The following is a 16,714-nucleotide window of genomic DNA, read 5'->3' as shown; positions in this document are numbered from 1 at the left end:
ACTGGAGCCACCCAGGCGCCCCCATGTATTACTTTTATAATCAACAGAAGAAACAAATCTTTTTTTTTAAAGATTATTTATTTATTTATTTGACAGAGATCATAAGTAGGCAGAGAGGCAGGCAGAGAGAGAGGGGGAAGCAGGCTCCCTGCTGAGCAGAGTCAGATGCAGGGCTCGATCCCAGGACCCTGAGATCATGACCTGAGCCAAAAGCAGAGGTTTAACCCACTGAGCCACCCAGGTGCCCCCAGAAAAACAAATCTTGAAAGAATTGTTTACATTAACATTTCCTTCTTTTTTTTTTAATTTTTTAAGATTTTATTTATTTATATGAAAGAGAGAGACACAGTAAGAGAGGGAACACAAGCAAGAGAAGTAGGAGAGGAGAAGTAGGGTTCCCGCAGAGCAGAGAGCCCGATGCGGGGCTCAATCCCAGGATCCTGGTTTCATGACCTGAGCTGAAAAGAGATGCTTAATGACTGAGCCACCCAGGTACCCCTCAACATTTCCTTCTTACTGGGTACTTGAGACCACAGTATGCATTGTATGAATTGTAGTTAGGTAATTTTAATAATTTGAATAACATTTAAATTTAGATTTTTGTGTTAGGTAGGACTTTGCCTACCTCTGTATAAGTTGTAGCTGAGGAACCTCCCCATGAATAGTTGCATATAGCACCACCTCCACTACCACCTACTTGGAGTTTACAGAGAAACAGTTATAAACCCCTCAGCTAACTTTAATCAGTCATTCACTCCAGTTGTTAGAAGTAAGGGAACTAGAAGAGGAAGAGTGGTCCGTGGTGTCCTCAACTTTGTAGAAGGTGAAGGATTAAGGATTTTGATGAAAGATTTTCCTTCTCATTCATCTGCTTCCCCCATCTTCCCAGCCAAATTAAAGTTAGGAGGGAGATACAAACATATTCTGAATAAAGATTAAAGATAGAGGGTATCTGCAGTGAGGAGATAGGTATTACCCTCAGATGGACATATACCACATGTATAAAATTAACCCACTCTGGAGTTTCCATTTAAGAATAAAAGAAAATGGGGCATCTGGGTGACTAGTCAGTTAAGCATCTGCCTTCAGCTCAGGTCGTGATCCCAGGGTCCTAAGATCAAGCCCCACATCAGGCTCTCTGCTCAGCAGGGAGTCTGCTTCTCCCTCTCCCTCTGCCTCCTTCTATCTTTCTTTCTCTCTATCAAATGAATAAATAAATTTTTTTTTAAAAAGTTCAGAAAAAAAAAAGAATAAAATGGTAAGAGATTTCTTGGAGAGTCTGGAATATGCCTGAGAAACCAGTGAGCATATACTTAAATGTGGGGATTTCTAAAGGGAGAAGCCAGTACTAGCCTGGTTATTAAGGACAATTCCTATTGTCATATATAGAAGAGAGTATGGGGCATCTGCTCTACACCCCAGTTAACATGGTAGATAGGGAAGGAAGAGGACCTTAGTGGTTCTGTGAAGATTAGAGGATGCTGGTACAGGGTCAAATGATGCTGTGTCCCACCTAGGGAAGCACTGTGCATCATGAACCACTAGAAGAATCTTTATCCACTGAGAAGCTAGGGTGAAGTCTACTCCTAAAAGAGTCATCAGCAAAGTCCATCAACATCTTAATTAGAGCAAACTCAGTGACATCAACCTACTGCAATGTTGTGTCTGGTTAGTTATATGGCCATCCGTAGCCCTCTTCCACAAGAGTTAGACCCAGAAAATGGAGGAGCAGGGGAACAGACCATTCTCTCTATTCCCTATTCCAGATCTCCCCACCTGTGAATGTAGTAAGTGATGGGGGAGAGAAAGATATAAGGTAAAATATAAGATAGGTGTTTAAACAGTACTGTGCTGAATTCCAGTACCAAAAATAACCAGAAAATACTAGAATTTGTCCATAATATCATTAAGGGATGGGGGAAAAAAGGGAGTTTGACACAGCATAGTTGCCAGCACTACTTGGGAAAAAAGTTTTATCTTAGTATCTCTGAACTAAGATTCCTCAATAAACCAATTACATATAACATTTTAAAAATAATCTCTTCTAGGGATATCCTTTGGACCATTGCCTCTAGTTTTTAATATGTTTATGAGTATGTATAGGTTATTATAGGCTTTCCATTATTCTGTCTTCTAGGTCATTGATTTGTTCTTCTGCTTCCTCTAGTATTTATTCCATCTACTATATTTTTAGTTTCAGTTATTTAGTTCTTCATCTCTGATTTTTTGTTTTGTTTTGTTTTTTCTCTTTGTCGAGGGTCTCAGTGAGGTCCTCCATTCTTTTTCAAGTCCAGCTAGTGTCTTTATGGCCTTTACTTTAAATTCTCTTTCAGGCATATTACTTATCTCCATTTTGTTTAGCTCACTTGCTGTGATTTTGTTTTGTTCTTTCATGTGGGACATATTCCTCTATGCCCTCATTTTGTCTAATTCTCTGAATATATTTTTATGTCTAAATCAGCTTTATCTCCTGTGTTTGAAAATAGTAGGCTTATGAAAAAGAGGTCTGGTGTCTGACAGTGCAGTGTCCCCTGTTCACTAGAACCTGGTGCTTCAGGGGTGTCTCCTATGTGTGTTGCATGTGCCCGGCTGATGTGGCTGAGCCACTGTTGCCTTCAGTCCAGTTGTCTGAAATGGCTCTCTTTGCCTGTTGTGGGCAGGGGGTGGTCCCTGTGTTTTTAGTGGGCCACTTTGGGGCTGCCTTGGGCTTGAGTTAAGTCAGACCACATATATGTCAGAGATGCAGTAGCACCAAACTGCAGAGTACTTTCCATGTGCCCTGAGAAGCTTTTGCTTTTGGGCAGGTCCTGCAATCAGACGTGGTGTCTGTACCCAGTCCACTGCTGGAGCCACATTTGGACTGTTGTGTGTAGTTATTTTTCCTTCTCCCCAGGGCTGGAATCACTTTGGAGTACTGCCACTTTCAGGGGCAAATCTGCCCCTTGCAGACTGCCAGGCTTACTGGATCACTTTGGATAGGCTCCATTCAAGGGTGTATTGAAGGGGATAGGGCCACAGGAGAAATCAGGGGCAGGGGTGGTATAGTAGCAAGTTTGTACAGGACTGCTATAAGAGGAGACTTGGAGGAAGGCCTAGTTGAAGAGGGTGTGTCTGCAGGAGACCACCAGGGCAGGGTGAACTCTTAGCAAGTAGCAGTAATTCACTTAGTTTTTAAAATACAGAAGGCATATTTGTTGAGATTAAAACAAGAAAGTGAAATTTTATTTTTTTTTTAAGATTTTACTTATTTATTTGACAGAGATCACAAGTAGGCAGAGAGGCAGGCAGAGAGAGAGGAAGGGAAGCAGGCTCCCTGCTGAGCAGAGAGCCTGATGTGGGGCTCAATCCCAGGACCCTGGGATCATGACCTGAGCCAAAGGCGGGGGCTTTAACCCACTGAGCCAGCCAGGTGCCCCAAGAAAGTGAAATTTTAAAAAGATTGTCAGTCTACTTTGTTGAAAACTTATTTCACTTTATTTTGCTTCTTTTAATATCATCTATATTGTGGTAACAGACATTTGAGACAGTAATTTTTGATTTTATCACTTGATCTTTAAATTTTTGGCTTTACATGTTGTTTATAATATATAAGTTTATGAATATACAAATACAATTTTTAACTTCTAGAACTCAATTATGTAGTTTCTTGGCGGTGACTTAAATATAGTAAGCCTATTATAACACACTCTGCAGTAATACAAATTTGAGTATAAAGTAATGGGTAACTGGCCCTGGAACTACTAACAAGGTTTAGTTATTTCATTAACTTCACAATGTTACCTTTTACACAATTAAAATTTTTGGACTTAATTTATAGAATTACAGTTAGCTTTACATTATATAATTTTTGCCACCTCTTTTTTTTTTAAGATTTATTTATTTACTTTACAAATAGCGAGAGAGAGCACACTGGTGTGCAAGTGAGGGGAGGCACAGAGGGAGAGAATCTTCATCAGACTTCTCACAGAGTGCGGAGCCTCAGTTGGGGCTCCATCCCATGATCCATAAGATCATGACTTGAGCCGAAACCAAGAGTCAGACATTTAACTGACTGAGCCAACCAGGTGCACCTTGCCTCCTTTCTTTAAAAACATATTTTAGGTAGTAATTTAAACATATGTCTTCCCAAATTCTGCAAGCAGATTTTGAAAATGACTACAGGGCAATCATCCTGTTACAAAATACTTGGGAATTAGCATTTTTTTTAAAGATTTTATTTATTGATTTGGTAGAGATTACAAGTAGTCAGAGAGGCAGGCAGAGAGAGAGAAAGAGAGGAGGAAACAGGCTCCCCGCTGAGCAGAGAGCCTGATGCGGGGCTTGATCCCAGGACCCTGAGATCATGACCTGAACTGAAGGCAGAGGCCTCAACCCACTGAGCCACCCAGGCACCCCGGGAATTAGCATTTTTATATAAGTAAAATTCTCAGAGAGCTAAAGTTAACCTCTTAAGCCAATGGTCAGTGAACTTTTTCTGTAAAAGGCCAGATAGCAAATATTGTAGGCTCTGTGGGCCATATGTTCCCTATCATAGCTACTCAGCTCTGCTGTTGTGGAGCAAAAACAACTATACACAATATGTAAATGAACAGCATAGCAATGTTCAAATAAAATTTTATTCACGTGGGGCGCCTGGGTGGCTCAGTGGGTTAAAGCCTCTGCCTTCAGCTCAGGTCATGATCCCAAGGTCCTGGGATCGAGCCCCGCATAGGTCTCTCTGCTCAGCAGGGAGCCTGCTTCCTCCTCTCTCTCTGCCTGCCTCTCTGCCTACTTGTGATCTCTGTCTGTCAAATAAATAAATAAAATCTTAAAAAAAAAAATTTTATTCACGAAAACAGTGGTGGGCTTGATTGGCCCACAAGTATAGTTTGCTAGTCTCTGCTTTAAGCAGCAAGTCACTTTTTTTTATTTTATTTTATTTATTTATTTGAGAGAGAGGGAGAGAGCACAAGCAGTGGGGAGGGGCGGAGGCAGAGGGAGAAGCAGGCTCTCTGCGGAGCAGGGAGGCTGACACTGGGCTGGATTCCAGGACCCTGGGATAATGACCTAAACTGAAGGCAGACACTTAATGGACTGAGCCACCTACATACCCCAAGTTACTTTGTATCTTAATATTTTTAATGGAAATTTTTCTTGTTATACATCACTTAATGGACAGCACATTATCAAAGGTTGGTTATTCCTAAATAAAATTAGATTGCTGGACTTTTTAACTCTTGTTTTATAGTTTTTTTAGACTGGTTGTTTTTATTTTATACCAGTAATTTCTTCCCTGAGTTTGATACTATTATCTGAAGTCATTCAGAAAACCAAAGTATTTAACTTGATAGAATTATCACTGTATAATCTATATTACAGAAACAGCCATTTCTGATTTTAGAATAATCTAGAGTACCTTCAGTTATCTCAGAGGGACTAACCAAATTGTTAATATGCAAGACAAAATATTTACATTCAGTTTACTAAACACCAATATGATATTTTAGGAGAAGCATATTAGAAACTCAAATTAAAACAGTTCATAATTTTGAAAGTTGTAAATCACTGACCTTATTAGAAATGCTGAATGCGATTCTAAAGAAGCTTTTGCTGTTCTCTGAGAGCAGATCTTCAGAGAGACACATTTAGAGACAATACACATAAATTGATCAGTGATCTTTATTAAGTGTATAAGCCTCACATTACAACAAATGAATGTGTAAAAAGAGAAGTTGAACTCTATTCACCCTAATCAGCAATAGATGTCTTAGGAAATAATCCAAAGCCTGAAAATAAATGATACGGGCAATATGTAGCACAGAGGCTTAACACCAAGAGCAGTGACTTGTCACTATTTATATCTATATTTTATTTCTTTTAATTCCTTATTTCTGTATATGAGCTTTTAAAACTGTTACATAATTATGATCTAATTCTCTCGTTTTGTCTGAGGTCAGTGTAGGACCTCCCATTGCACACGTACTAAAGTTATATTTATACTTTAGGAAGCAGATTAGACCATATGGTTGCATTGCAATGTGATGTTCTAGAAATTATTACATCATTTTACTTTAAAAAATTGAGCTAAATGTAAGCAAAATAAGGCAGAGAAAGACAAATACCATACAGTTTCACTCACGTGGAATTTAAAAAACAGAATAGATGAATACAGGGGAAGGGAAGGAAAAATAAGACAAAAACAGAGAGGGAGACAAACCATAAGAGACTCTTAACTCCAGGAAGGAAACTGAGGATTCCTGGAGGAGAGGTTGGTGGGGGGATGGGGTAACTGGGTGGTAGGCATTAAGGAGGGCATGTGATTTGATAAGCACTGGGTATTATATGCAACTGATGAATCACCAAATCCTACCTCTGAAACTAATAATACAGTATATGTTAATTAAATTGAATTTAAGTAAAAGTTAAATCAAGCTAAATTAAATTAGAATTAAACGTGTGCATTCTGACAGCTGAGAGAGCTCAAATGCTATTCTATAAAACTAAAGGTTGTTAGTGATACTCAAATTTAATAGAACAGACTTTTGAATTACACATATTGATTCTGAAGTTTAGGTGTATAAATCAGATCATCTTTATGAACCAAATGCTTTTAGCCTCTGTAAATTGAAAAAGAATACCTTTGGTGTTTTCTATCAATTTTAGCCTGTTCCCAGAAGGTTGGCGTCTGTATTAGAGTGCCTGATTATTGCTCATACAGTTGGAGTGGACAGTCTTTTTGCTGACTGCATGAAGTAAGTGATATGAAGTAGTGTTGATACTATTAATGTAGGGATTTTGTTCTTCCATTCTTCTAATTTTCTGGGAAATTTTGGAATTGGCCTATTTTCTTGGGCACATTGTATGTAGTTTAAGGCTTAACTAGTTGTAACAATTGTGAGAAGAAGTATTGACTTAGATATTACTCAAGATGCTTGGGATCAATTTTATTTCAGTCAAACCATGATTATATTAAAATCCATGCACATAACTTAGAGTGGATTTAAAATATGTGTTTACAGAAAAGGGAGGATAATTAAGTCCATCAGATAACTCACAAAATGAACTATAGAGATTACTCATCACATATATATGTACAACTTGCATCATTGAAAATAAAAGTATTATTTGAGTATTATAATTAGAAATATTCTCATTTTTCTAACTTGGGATTCTTTGATATATTTTTTTTTAACAGGTGGATTGTAAAGCATTTTGCAAGGTTTTGGTCTGAGAGAAGTTTTGCAAATGTACCTCCTGAGATTCAGAAAAGTTGTCTTACTATGTTGATTCAGTCTTTAGTGAGTATAACCTCAATATCCTTGTTTGTGTTTGTCATCAAAAAATTTATTTGATTTTGTATAGGTACTGGGAATGTTTTAAATATAAATGTGGCATTACATTATAAAAGCAGGATAAGAGAACCAATTCCAGATAACCCAGAACCAGTTGAGAACCTGTCCTTGAGATTCTGTTCCCCTGTACCAGATTCATTAGTTAGGGTTCAGAGATGCAGAACCACTAGGAAGTATATTTTGGTTCATGAACAGAAGAGTGGTGCCACAGATGGAGGTTATGCATTGGTATCAACAACATGGATTTCCATTCACTAAAGTGGATTTGGATAAAATGCTGAAACTTTTCTATGGCAACATTTCCCAAGAGGACCAGCTGTTAACTTAGTGGCCAGTTAATTACATTGGACCACGTCATCTTGGGAAAGGCAGTGCCGTGTTCTCAGTGAAGTAGATATTTGCTCTGGATATAGATTTGCCTTCCTTGCCCCCCAGTGTTTCAGCTGAAATCACTATCCGTGGACTTATGGAATGCCTTTTTCACAATCATGGTATTTCACACAGCATCGCTTGTAACTAATGAACTCACTTCACAGGAAATCGAGTCTGTCAGTGAGCCCATGCTCATGATTTCACCAGTCTTTCCATGTTTACTATCATCCTCAAATAGCTGGCTTGATAAATACCAGTTATGACCAAGTTACCAGTTACAGAAATGAGTGCTATAGTAGTGATACTATAAATACCCATTTCCCTTTTTTATGTGAATATTTGTTTATATTAACCACTCTTTGTATAGACTTTTTCCACTGTCTCATCTCTCTACCATCTAAGCCATGTTAATAATAGTGGATTTTATATCTCTGTATTGAAGTTACAGGATACCAAAGGGGAGTATGAATCAATATAAACAATATCACCCAAAGACAAAAAAGGGACTTTGTATCCTCTTACTGGGAAAGGGTTAGCATGTTTGTTGTATACAGGAGAGTTATACCAGGTTAGGCAAAAACGTAAGTTTGTTATTATCTCCATTTGGGAATTAAGTATTGTTTAAAGAGAAGTAAGCATATGGGTGCCAAGCTGACAAAGGACTGGCTATAATGGTTTTGTAACATTGTCAGGTTGGCTAGGATAAGCTGTGCTTCCCAGAATTTCCCTCTTTGAATGTTTCCAGTTGAAGTGGCCACACGAGACAATTTGTCATGAGATTTAGAGGATAAAAGTGAAGCAGCAGCCTTTCTTTCTTTCTTTTTTTTTTTTCTTAACACCGGGACTGTTGGGGCAAGCACCTTATCTCATATATGTTGCTTGTTTACTGGCTCACCTAGTTGGCATGAAATAGCAGACGAGCTGCAACTGCTCCACTTGCCCTGTGTCCTTTTTTGGCTGCTCTTACCCCTATGCAAAGGATATGGTTAGCTCCATGATGAAGGGCACGAGCATCTCCTGGAGGACACCCATTTCATCCAGGTTGGAGGCAGTGAGAACTGAAATGAGTTCATCCTACTGGGTTATAGTTTGCGCTCTTGGATGTCAGCTTGTTCTTGCTGTCCTATACTTTATATTTGTCCTTCCTTCTCAGCCACCTTCCCTGTGATCTTCAAACTACATTAACACATGCAAAGACTGTTTAACCAGCTCCCATGATTGCCTACGGTAGAATCCCTGTAACAAGTTCCCATGTATCTGTAATTACCTCCTAGTGGTTCTCTTTCTCTGATTGAACCCTGAATGATACATCAGACTGGGTGACATTGAAGATGTATCTAAACATAACCGGGAAAATAAGTGTAGGCCGTCAGCTGGTGAGATACCACTGCAAAAAATAAATCTAAATCTGTATTTCTGCTAATGAAGAACTGTGTCATTTTGTTGCTTAATATTTTGTATTAGTTTCTTTGGTCAGTGAATAGTTACTCACTGTTCATGAAGGCAAACAAATGGCCCAGCTACAATTCAGTTTACTAGAGGTACAAACATCATTTACTACTATTACTGTTATTATTATTGTTATTGTTTAGTAGGTGTTTTTAGATCTTTACAGTTGAAAAAATAATTTGAATTTTTAAAATTTTATATAATTTATATAATTATATATATAATATATATATATAATAAATATATATATAAATAAAATATATATATAATTTATATAAATTTTATATAAGGTATTCTTATCTCTATTTCACGTATGAGAAAAGAGAATCAGAGAACTAAGGCTTTATTCAAGTTCACAATGTCAGTAAATGACATAGCAAATCTTAAAACCAGTTGCTGCCATTCTAAAAATAATATGGTAGGTACTCACTGTGGGTAGATTATTATTTTTTTTTGAAGAAGAAGTATGGACCTTGACTTCATCATTTCACAAACTGATGGAAGAAATGGTATTTAACTAAGTAAAATACAAGTTAGACTCTGATGAGTACTAACATTAAGTTCCATGTCAAAACATAGCATCCATTCTTGATAAAAACATTCAGCAAAGTAGGGATAACTGGAATATACCTCAACATCATAAAGACCATATTATGAAAGACCCACAATTATTATTATCCTCAATGGGGAAAAACAGCTTTTCCTCCATGGTCAGGAACAAGACAAGGATTCCACTCTCACCATAGTACTGGAAGTCTTAGCCTCAGCGATCAGAAAACAAAAAGAAATAAAAGGCATCCAAATCAGCAAGGAAGAAGTCAGACTTTGGCTATTTGTAGACAATGCGATACTCTATGTAGAAAACCCAAAAGATTCCACCAAAAAAAATGCTAGAAATAATACATGAATTCAGCAAAGTCACAGAATATAAAATCAATGTGCAGAAATCTGTTGCATTTCTGTACACCAATAATGAAGCAACAGAAAAAGAAATCAGGGACTTGATCCCATTTGCAATTGCACCAAAAACAGTAAGATACCTAGAAATAAACCTAACCAAAGAGGTTAAAAGATCTTGTACTCTATAAACTATAGAATACTTATGAAAGAAATTGAAGGACACAAAGAAAGGGAAAAACATTCCATGCTCATGGATTGGAAGAACAATTGGAAAAAAAATGTCTATATTACTCAATCAATCTACACATTTAATGCAAACCCTATCAAAATATCACCAGTATTTTTCACAGAGCTAGAACAATCCCAAAATTTGTATGGAACCACAAAAGATCCTAAATAGCCAAAGTAATTTTGAAAAGAAAAGCAAAGCTGGAGGCATCACAATTTCAGATCAAGCTATATTACAAAGCTATAAGAATCAAGACATGGTACTGGCACAAAAACAGGTACATAGATCAAAGGAACACAATAGAGAACCCAGAAATCGACCCACAGCTATATGGCCAACTATTATTCAACAAAGCAGGAAAGAATATTCAATGGAAAAAAGAAAATGTCTTCAACAGATAGTGTTGGGAAAACTGGACAGCGGCATGCAGAAGAATGAAACTGGACCATTTTCTTAGACCATTCACAAAAATAAATTCAAAATGGATGAAAGACTTAAATGTGAGACAAGAATCCATCAAAATCCTAGAGGAGAAAACAGGCAGCAACCTCTTTGACCTCAGCCATAGCAACTTCTTACTAGACACCTCTCTGGAGGCAAGGAAAACAAAAGCAAAAATGAACTATGGGGACTTCATCAAGATAAAATGCTTCTGCACAGCAAAGGAAATAGTCAACAAAATAAAAGGCAGCCTACAGAATGGGAGAAGATATTTGCAAATAGTCTTAAGAGATAAAGGGCTAGTACCCCAAATCTGTAGAGAATTTAAGCACACTCAACACCCAAAAAATAAACAATCTAGAAAAGAAATGGGCAGAAGATAGGAACAGATATTTTTCCAAAAAAACATACAGATGGCTAACAGACACATGAAAAGATGCTCAACATCACTCATCATCAGGGAAATACAAATTAAAACCAGGATGAGATACCACCTCACATCTGTCAGAATCACTAAAATTAATAACACAGGAGACAACAGGTGTTAGGATTTGGATAAAGGGGAACTCTCTCATACTGTTGGTGGGAATGCAAAACAGTGTAGCCACTCTGGAAAATAGTATGGAGCTTCCTCAAAAATGTAGAACAGGAACTACTTTATGTCCTAACAATTGCACTACTAGCTATTTACCCAAAAAAATTAAAAATACTGATTCAAAGGGGCATGTGCACCCTGATGTTTATGGTAGCATTGTCAACAATAGCCAAATTATGGAAACAACCCAAATGCCCATCCACTGAGGAACGGATAAAGAAGATGTGGTGTATATATACACAATGGAATATTAGCCGTCAAAAAGAATGGAAGCTTGCCATTTGCAATGACACGGATGGCGTTGGAGGGTATTGTACTAAGGAAAATAAGTTAGAGAAGGACAAATACCCTATGATTTCCCTCATATGGAATTTAAGAAACAAAACAAGAACATATGGGAGAAAAAAAAAGAGGTAAACAAACCATAAGAGACTCCTTAAGATTAAGACAGAGAACAAACTGAAGGTTGATGGAGGGACGAGGGTTGGGGGTGGGCTAGGTGGGTGATGGATATTAAGGAGGGCACTTGATATGAAGAGCTCTGGGTGTTGTATGTAAGTGATAAATCACTGAATTCTACTCCTGAAACCAATATTGAGCTATATGTTAACTAAACAGAATTTATGGACACCTGGGTGGCTCAGTCAGTTAAGCGGCTGCCTTCGGCTCAGGTTATGATCCCAGGGTCCTGGGATCGAGTCCCACATCAGGCTTCTTGCTCAGCAGGAAGCCTGCTTCTTCCTCTACCTCTGTGTACCATTCCCCTACTTGTGCTCTTTCTCTGACAAATAAATAAATAAAATCTTAAAAATAAATAAATAAATAGAATTTAAATAAAAATTTGAAAAGAAGAAAAGTTCCATGTCAGTCTAATTTACGCTGATAGCCCAGCCTTAGAGCAGTGCATGGCACATATTAGGCAACTCACTGTATATTGTCAGATAGGTAAATAAATGAATGGATAAGGATAAGATATAATTCAGGTATGTACTGGAATCACAGAGGTTAAAGTAATTAGAGGGATGAGAGCAGTAATTTGAGATGAAGCTGAAGATGAAGATAATTTCCAAATAAAATAGGTACATTAGGATATTCCTAACAAACTTTAAAAATGTACCAGAGACCTGGAGACAGGCAATTCCAATATTCTGCTGTAACTGGAATGAGAAGAGATAAGTCTGGGGCGAGGCTAAGGCCAGATTTGGGAGGGATCTTAACTGAATGTCTTGTTAAAAAGTCTGATTTTTTTTTATAAGTGGTAAGTATATGAGTTTAATTGTAGAATAAGCCCTTTATGAACTACGCCTCTACCTCTGTTATTTTAATTTTATAACTCTAATCAGATTTTTAGAAGCATTGTGAATGTTCTTTTTTTTCCTTTCAAGAGAGATGAACAGGTGAACATCAGAACAGCCAAACATCCAGTAGCCTTTGGTATTCTGATGATTATAATGAAAATTTGAAATTATGTCTTTCCTTGTGAATAGTCAAGCTTTAAGAAACATTAACTTAATATAGTCTTCATATATTTTTTCAAGATTTGATTTATTTATTTGACAGAGAGGGAGAGATCACAAGTAGGCAGAGAGGCAGGCAGAGAGAGAGAGGGAGAAGCAGGCTCCCTGCTGAGCAGAGAGCCCAATGCAGGGCTCCATCCCAGGACCCTGAAAGCATGACCTGGGCCGAAGGCAGAGGCTTAACCCACTGAGCCACCCAGGTGCCCCCTTCATATTTTATTATATAAATAAAATATTCTTAGTTTTTTATTTTAAAAATAGGGTATTTTAAAATAGTACTGGGAAAACTGGACAACTACATGCAAAAGAATGAAACTGGACCATTTTCTAACACTATACACAAAAACAAACTCAAGAAGAATTAAGGACCTGAATATGGAACCTGAAACCATAAAAATCTTAGAACAGAGGCAGTAGTATGTCTGATATGGTCATGGCAATATTTTTCTAGATAGGTCTCCTCAGGCAAGGAAAACAAACACAGAAATAAATTATTGGGACTACATCAAAATAAAAAGGTTTTGCACAGTGAAGGAAAGCATCAACAAATAAAAAGCAACCTACCGAATGGGAGAAGATATTTGCAGATGATATATCCAATAAGAGATTAATATCCATAATATATGAAGAACTTACACAGCTCAACACCAAAAACTAAACAGTCCAATTAAAAAATGGGCAGAAGAGCTGAATAGACATTTTTCCAAAGCAGATATACAGATGGCCAACAGATACATGAAAAGATGCTTAGCATCACTAATCATCAGGGAAATGCAAATCAAAACCACAATGAGATATCATTTCACACCAGGCAGAATGACTAGTTATCAAAAAGATAAATAACAAGTGTTGGCGAGGATATGGAGAAAAGGGAACCCTCATAAACTATTGGTGGGAATGCAAACTGGTGCAAGCACTGTGGAAAACGGTATGAAGTTTCTTCAACAAATTAAAAATAGAAATACCATATGGCCCAGTAACTGCACTAGTGGATATTTACCCAAAGAAAATGAGAAAACTGGTTCAAAAAGATAAATGCACCTCACTGCTTATTGCTACATTATTTACAATAGCCAAGATATGGAAGCAATCTAAGTGTCCACTGATAGAGAAGATGTACATACACATACACAAATACACACACACAGAGGAATATTATGCAACCATAAAAAGGATGAGATCCTACCATTTGTGACAACATGAATGGACCCAGATGGTATTATGCTAAGTGAAATAAGTCAGACTGAGAAAAAAAAACACCATATAATTTCACTTATATTTTGAAACTAAAAAAACAAATGAAAAAACAAAAAGCAGAATCAGACCTATAAATACAAACAAATTGGGGTTGCCAAAAGGAAAGGGTGGGAGGATGGACAAAATGGGTAAAAGGTAGATACAACCTTCCAGTTATGGAACAAGTAAGTGGCATAGAGAGAATAGTCTGTGGTACTGTAATAGCGTTGCTTGGTGACAGATGTGAGCTACACTTTTGGTGAGCATAGTATAACGTATAGAGAAATTGAATCAGTATGTTGTACACGTGAAAGTAATGTGTGTCAACTATACTCATATTTAATAGAATACTATTAATTTTTTTCAAATTAAAATTTAAAATACGTTATCCAAAAAGTGAAAGAGCAGGCAGTTTTGTCAGTCTTCTTTAGTTCTAATTCAGGTCAGTTGCAGATGCCATGATGGGTGCTTTACTCCATAGGTGACTTCCGTCAGTTACCTCCATTGGTGACATGCCCTACACTGTCATATACCAAGGGAGATAAGAAAATGCTGCATTGAACTATATTTGGAGGGTTTTGTTTGTTTTTTATTAATGTGAGGGCAGTTCACTAAGACGTGACTGCTCCCTCCTACCATGTACAACCACTCTTTTGGGGAAGAAGGGAAAGCAGGGAGGAGGCATTAGTATACGAGACAAAGGTGTTAGGAAAGTTATGATTTTATAATGTGTAATTACTTGAACTATCTCACAATAAGATTAAATTTTTCTTTGTCAAAATATTTTGTTTAGGGGCGCCTGGGTGGCTCAGTGGGTTAAAGCCTCTGCCTTCGGCTCAGGTCATGATCCCAGGGTCCTGTGATCGAGCCCCACATCGGGATCTCTGCTCAGCAGGGAGCCTGTTTCCTCCTCTCTCTCTCTCTGCCTGCCTCTCTGCCTACTTGTGATCTGTCAAATAAATAAATAAAAATCTTTAAAAAAAATATTTTGTTTAAACCCCTTAAAAAGCAAATTATGAAAAGTTTTTAAATTGGAGAAAATTAAAACAAAAGTAGGTATGGGCATGGTCGTTAGGGTAAATCAAAGTTGTATATATTATGCAATTAGTCCTAAGGCTAAAGGATAGCTAAAGACCTATTTAACACAATATCATAAGAATTAGGAAATAAGATGAGTCATAGTGTTTGTTCAATATACGGTATTAAGACAACGAGGAAGCTAGCTAGAAAAATTTTAAGTTGAATCTATACCTCACATCCTGTATGCCAGGGATATATTCCAAATAGATCAAAGGTTCGAATGTGGGGGGAAAAAGCCATTAAAATACTACAATAAACCCTAGGAGAATTATAACCTTGGCAGGGGAGTGGGGATATAAAATTCAGAAGCCTTGGGGTGCCTGGGTGGCTCAGTGGGTTAAGCCTCTGCCGTTGGCTCAGGTCATGATCCCAGGGTCCTGGGATCGAGCCCTGCATCGGGCTCTCTGCTTAGCGGGGAGCCTGCTTCCTCCTCTCTCTCTGCCTGCCTCTCTGCCTACTTGTGGTCTCTGTCAAATAAATGGATGGAATCTTAAAAAAAAAAAAAAACACTAATAAAATTCAGAAGCCTTAAAAAATTCTGATTACGAGATCAGAATTACAAGATCAAGATGCAAAATTTCTGTGTAGTAAAAATGACAATAAGCAAACTTAAAAGACAAATGACAGTTCATATCATATTTTTTATCTAATTTTCCTAATATAGAGGATTTTTAAAAATAGTATAGAATTAGTTCACAAAGAAAATATAAACACTTCTTAATTTGATGAATAAATCAACTTCATTTAAGAGAAATGGACATGGAAATTACAGTATCAAACCATTTTCTGACTTTTAGAATAAAAAAAATTAGCACAACTTTTGCTGTGTTTTTCAAACTTTTTTGACTGTGACTGAGTAGGATTTCTTTTTACTCTGTAACCCAGTATACTCACACATACAAAACTGAAACAAGTTTCACAAAAGAATACTTACCATTATTACATGATGTACTGATATTTCCTATTTTTCACTTTTCTCTCTTTTTTGTTTTCTAATGCTGATTGTAAGCCACTAAAAATATTCCTCTAGGTTGCCAGGAGAGAAATCTACAGTTTGGAAAACAGTTCTCCATTGAAATATATTGGCAATGGTTAGGATACTTCTGGTGCCCCACCTCATATCCTCTTGGCCTGTGTAATAACTCTAGCCCATTGCTGCAGGATCTAGCTGCATATGCGTAAAGTCCGACAGCACTTTCCCTCAGCCACATCACACGTATTTCTCACTTTCTGGCCTAAGTCTTCACTATCACTCAACACAGTGTACCTACAACTCAGTAATTCTGACACCTGTGCAAACCTGGAAGTAGAAGAACGTTAACACCCCAGGGAATAAGCCTTGATTAATGGGAGGTGGGAGCCAGTGGTCAAATGTTACCTGTTTTGTCCCTAGGGCAGAGTAACTCAAAGTGCATTCTCTGTGGCTCAGCAAGACTGAGCCCCAGTTGCCAATAATAGTGAATGCTATATCAGTGTGTGTCAAAGTTTAATATATACACAAAACACTTCAGGATCTTGGTTACATGTAGATTCTAATTCAGTAAGTCAGAGGTGGAGCCTGAGA

At 37.4% G+C, this 16,714-nt stretch overlaps 1 protein-coding gene across 1 annotated transcript in view; it reads left to right on the top strand.

Annotated features, from left to right (window-relative positions):
- BTBD8 (BTB domain containing 8) overlaps positions 1 to 16,714 on the top strand; it is a 109,445-nt gene that overhangs the window by 71,577 nt on the left and 21,154 nt on the right. The window contains 2 exon segments of the mRNA XM_047727669.1: positions 6,643 to 6,731; positions 7,175 to 7,277. Of these exon segments, the coding sequence (XP_047583625.1) occupies positions 6,643 to 6,731; positions 7,175 to 7,277 (192 nt within the window).

The sequence above is a fragment of the Lutra lutra genome, chromosome 4, assembly GCF_902655055.1.
Source record: "Lutra lutra chromosome 4, mLutLut1.2, whole genome shotgun sequence".
NCBI classification, from domain to species: domain Eukaryota; kingdom Metazoa; phylum Chordata; class Mammalia; order Carnivora; family Mustelidae; genus Lutra; species Lutra lutra.
The sequence above is the reverse complement of the archived record's forward strand: the minus strand, read 5'-3'. Positions and strand labels throughout refer to the sequence as shown.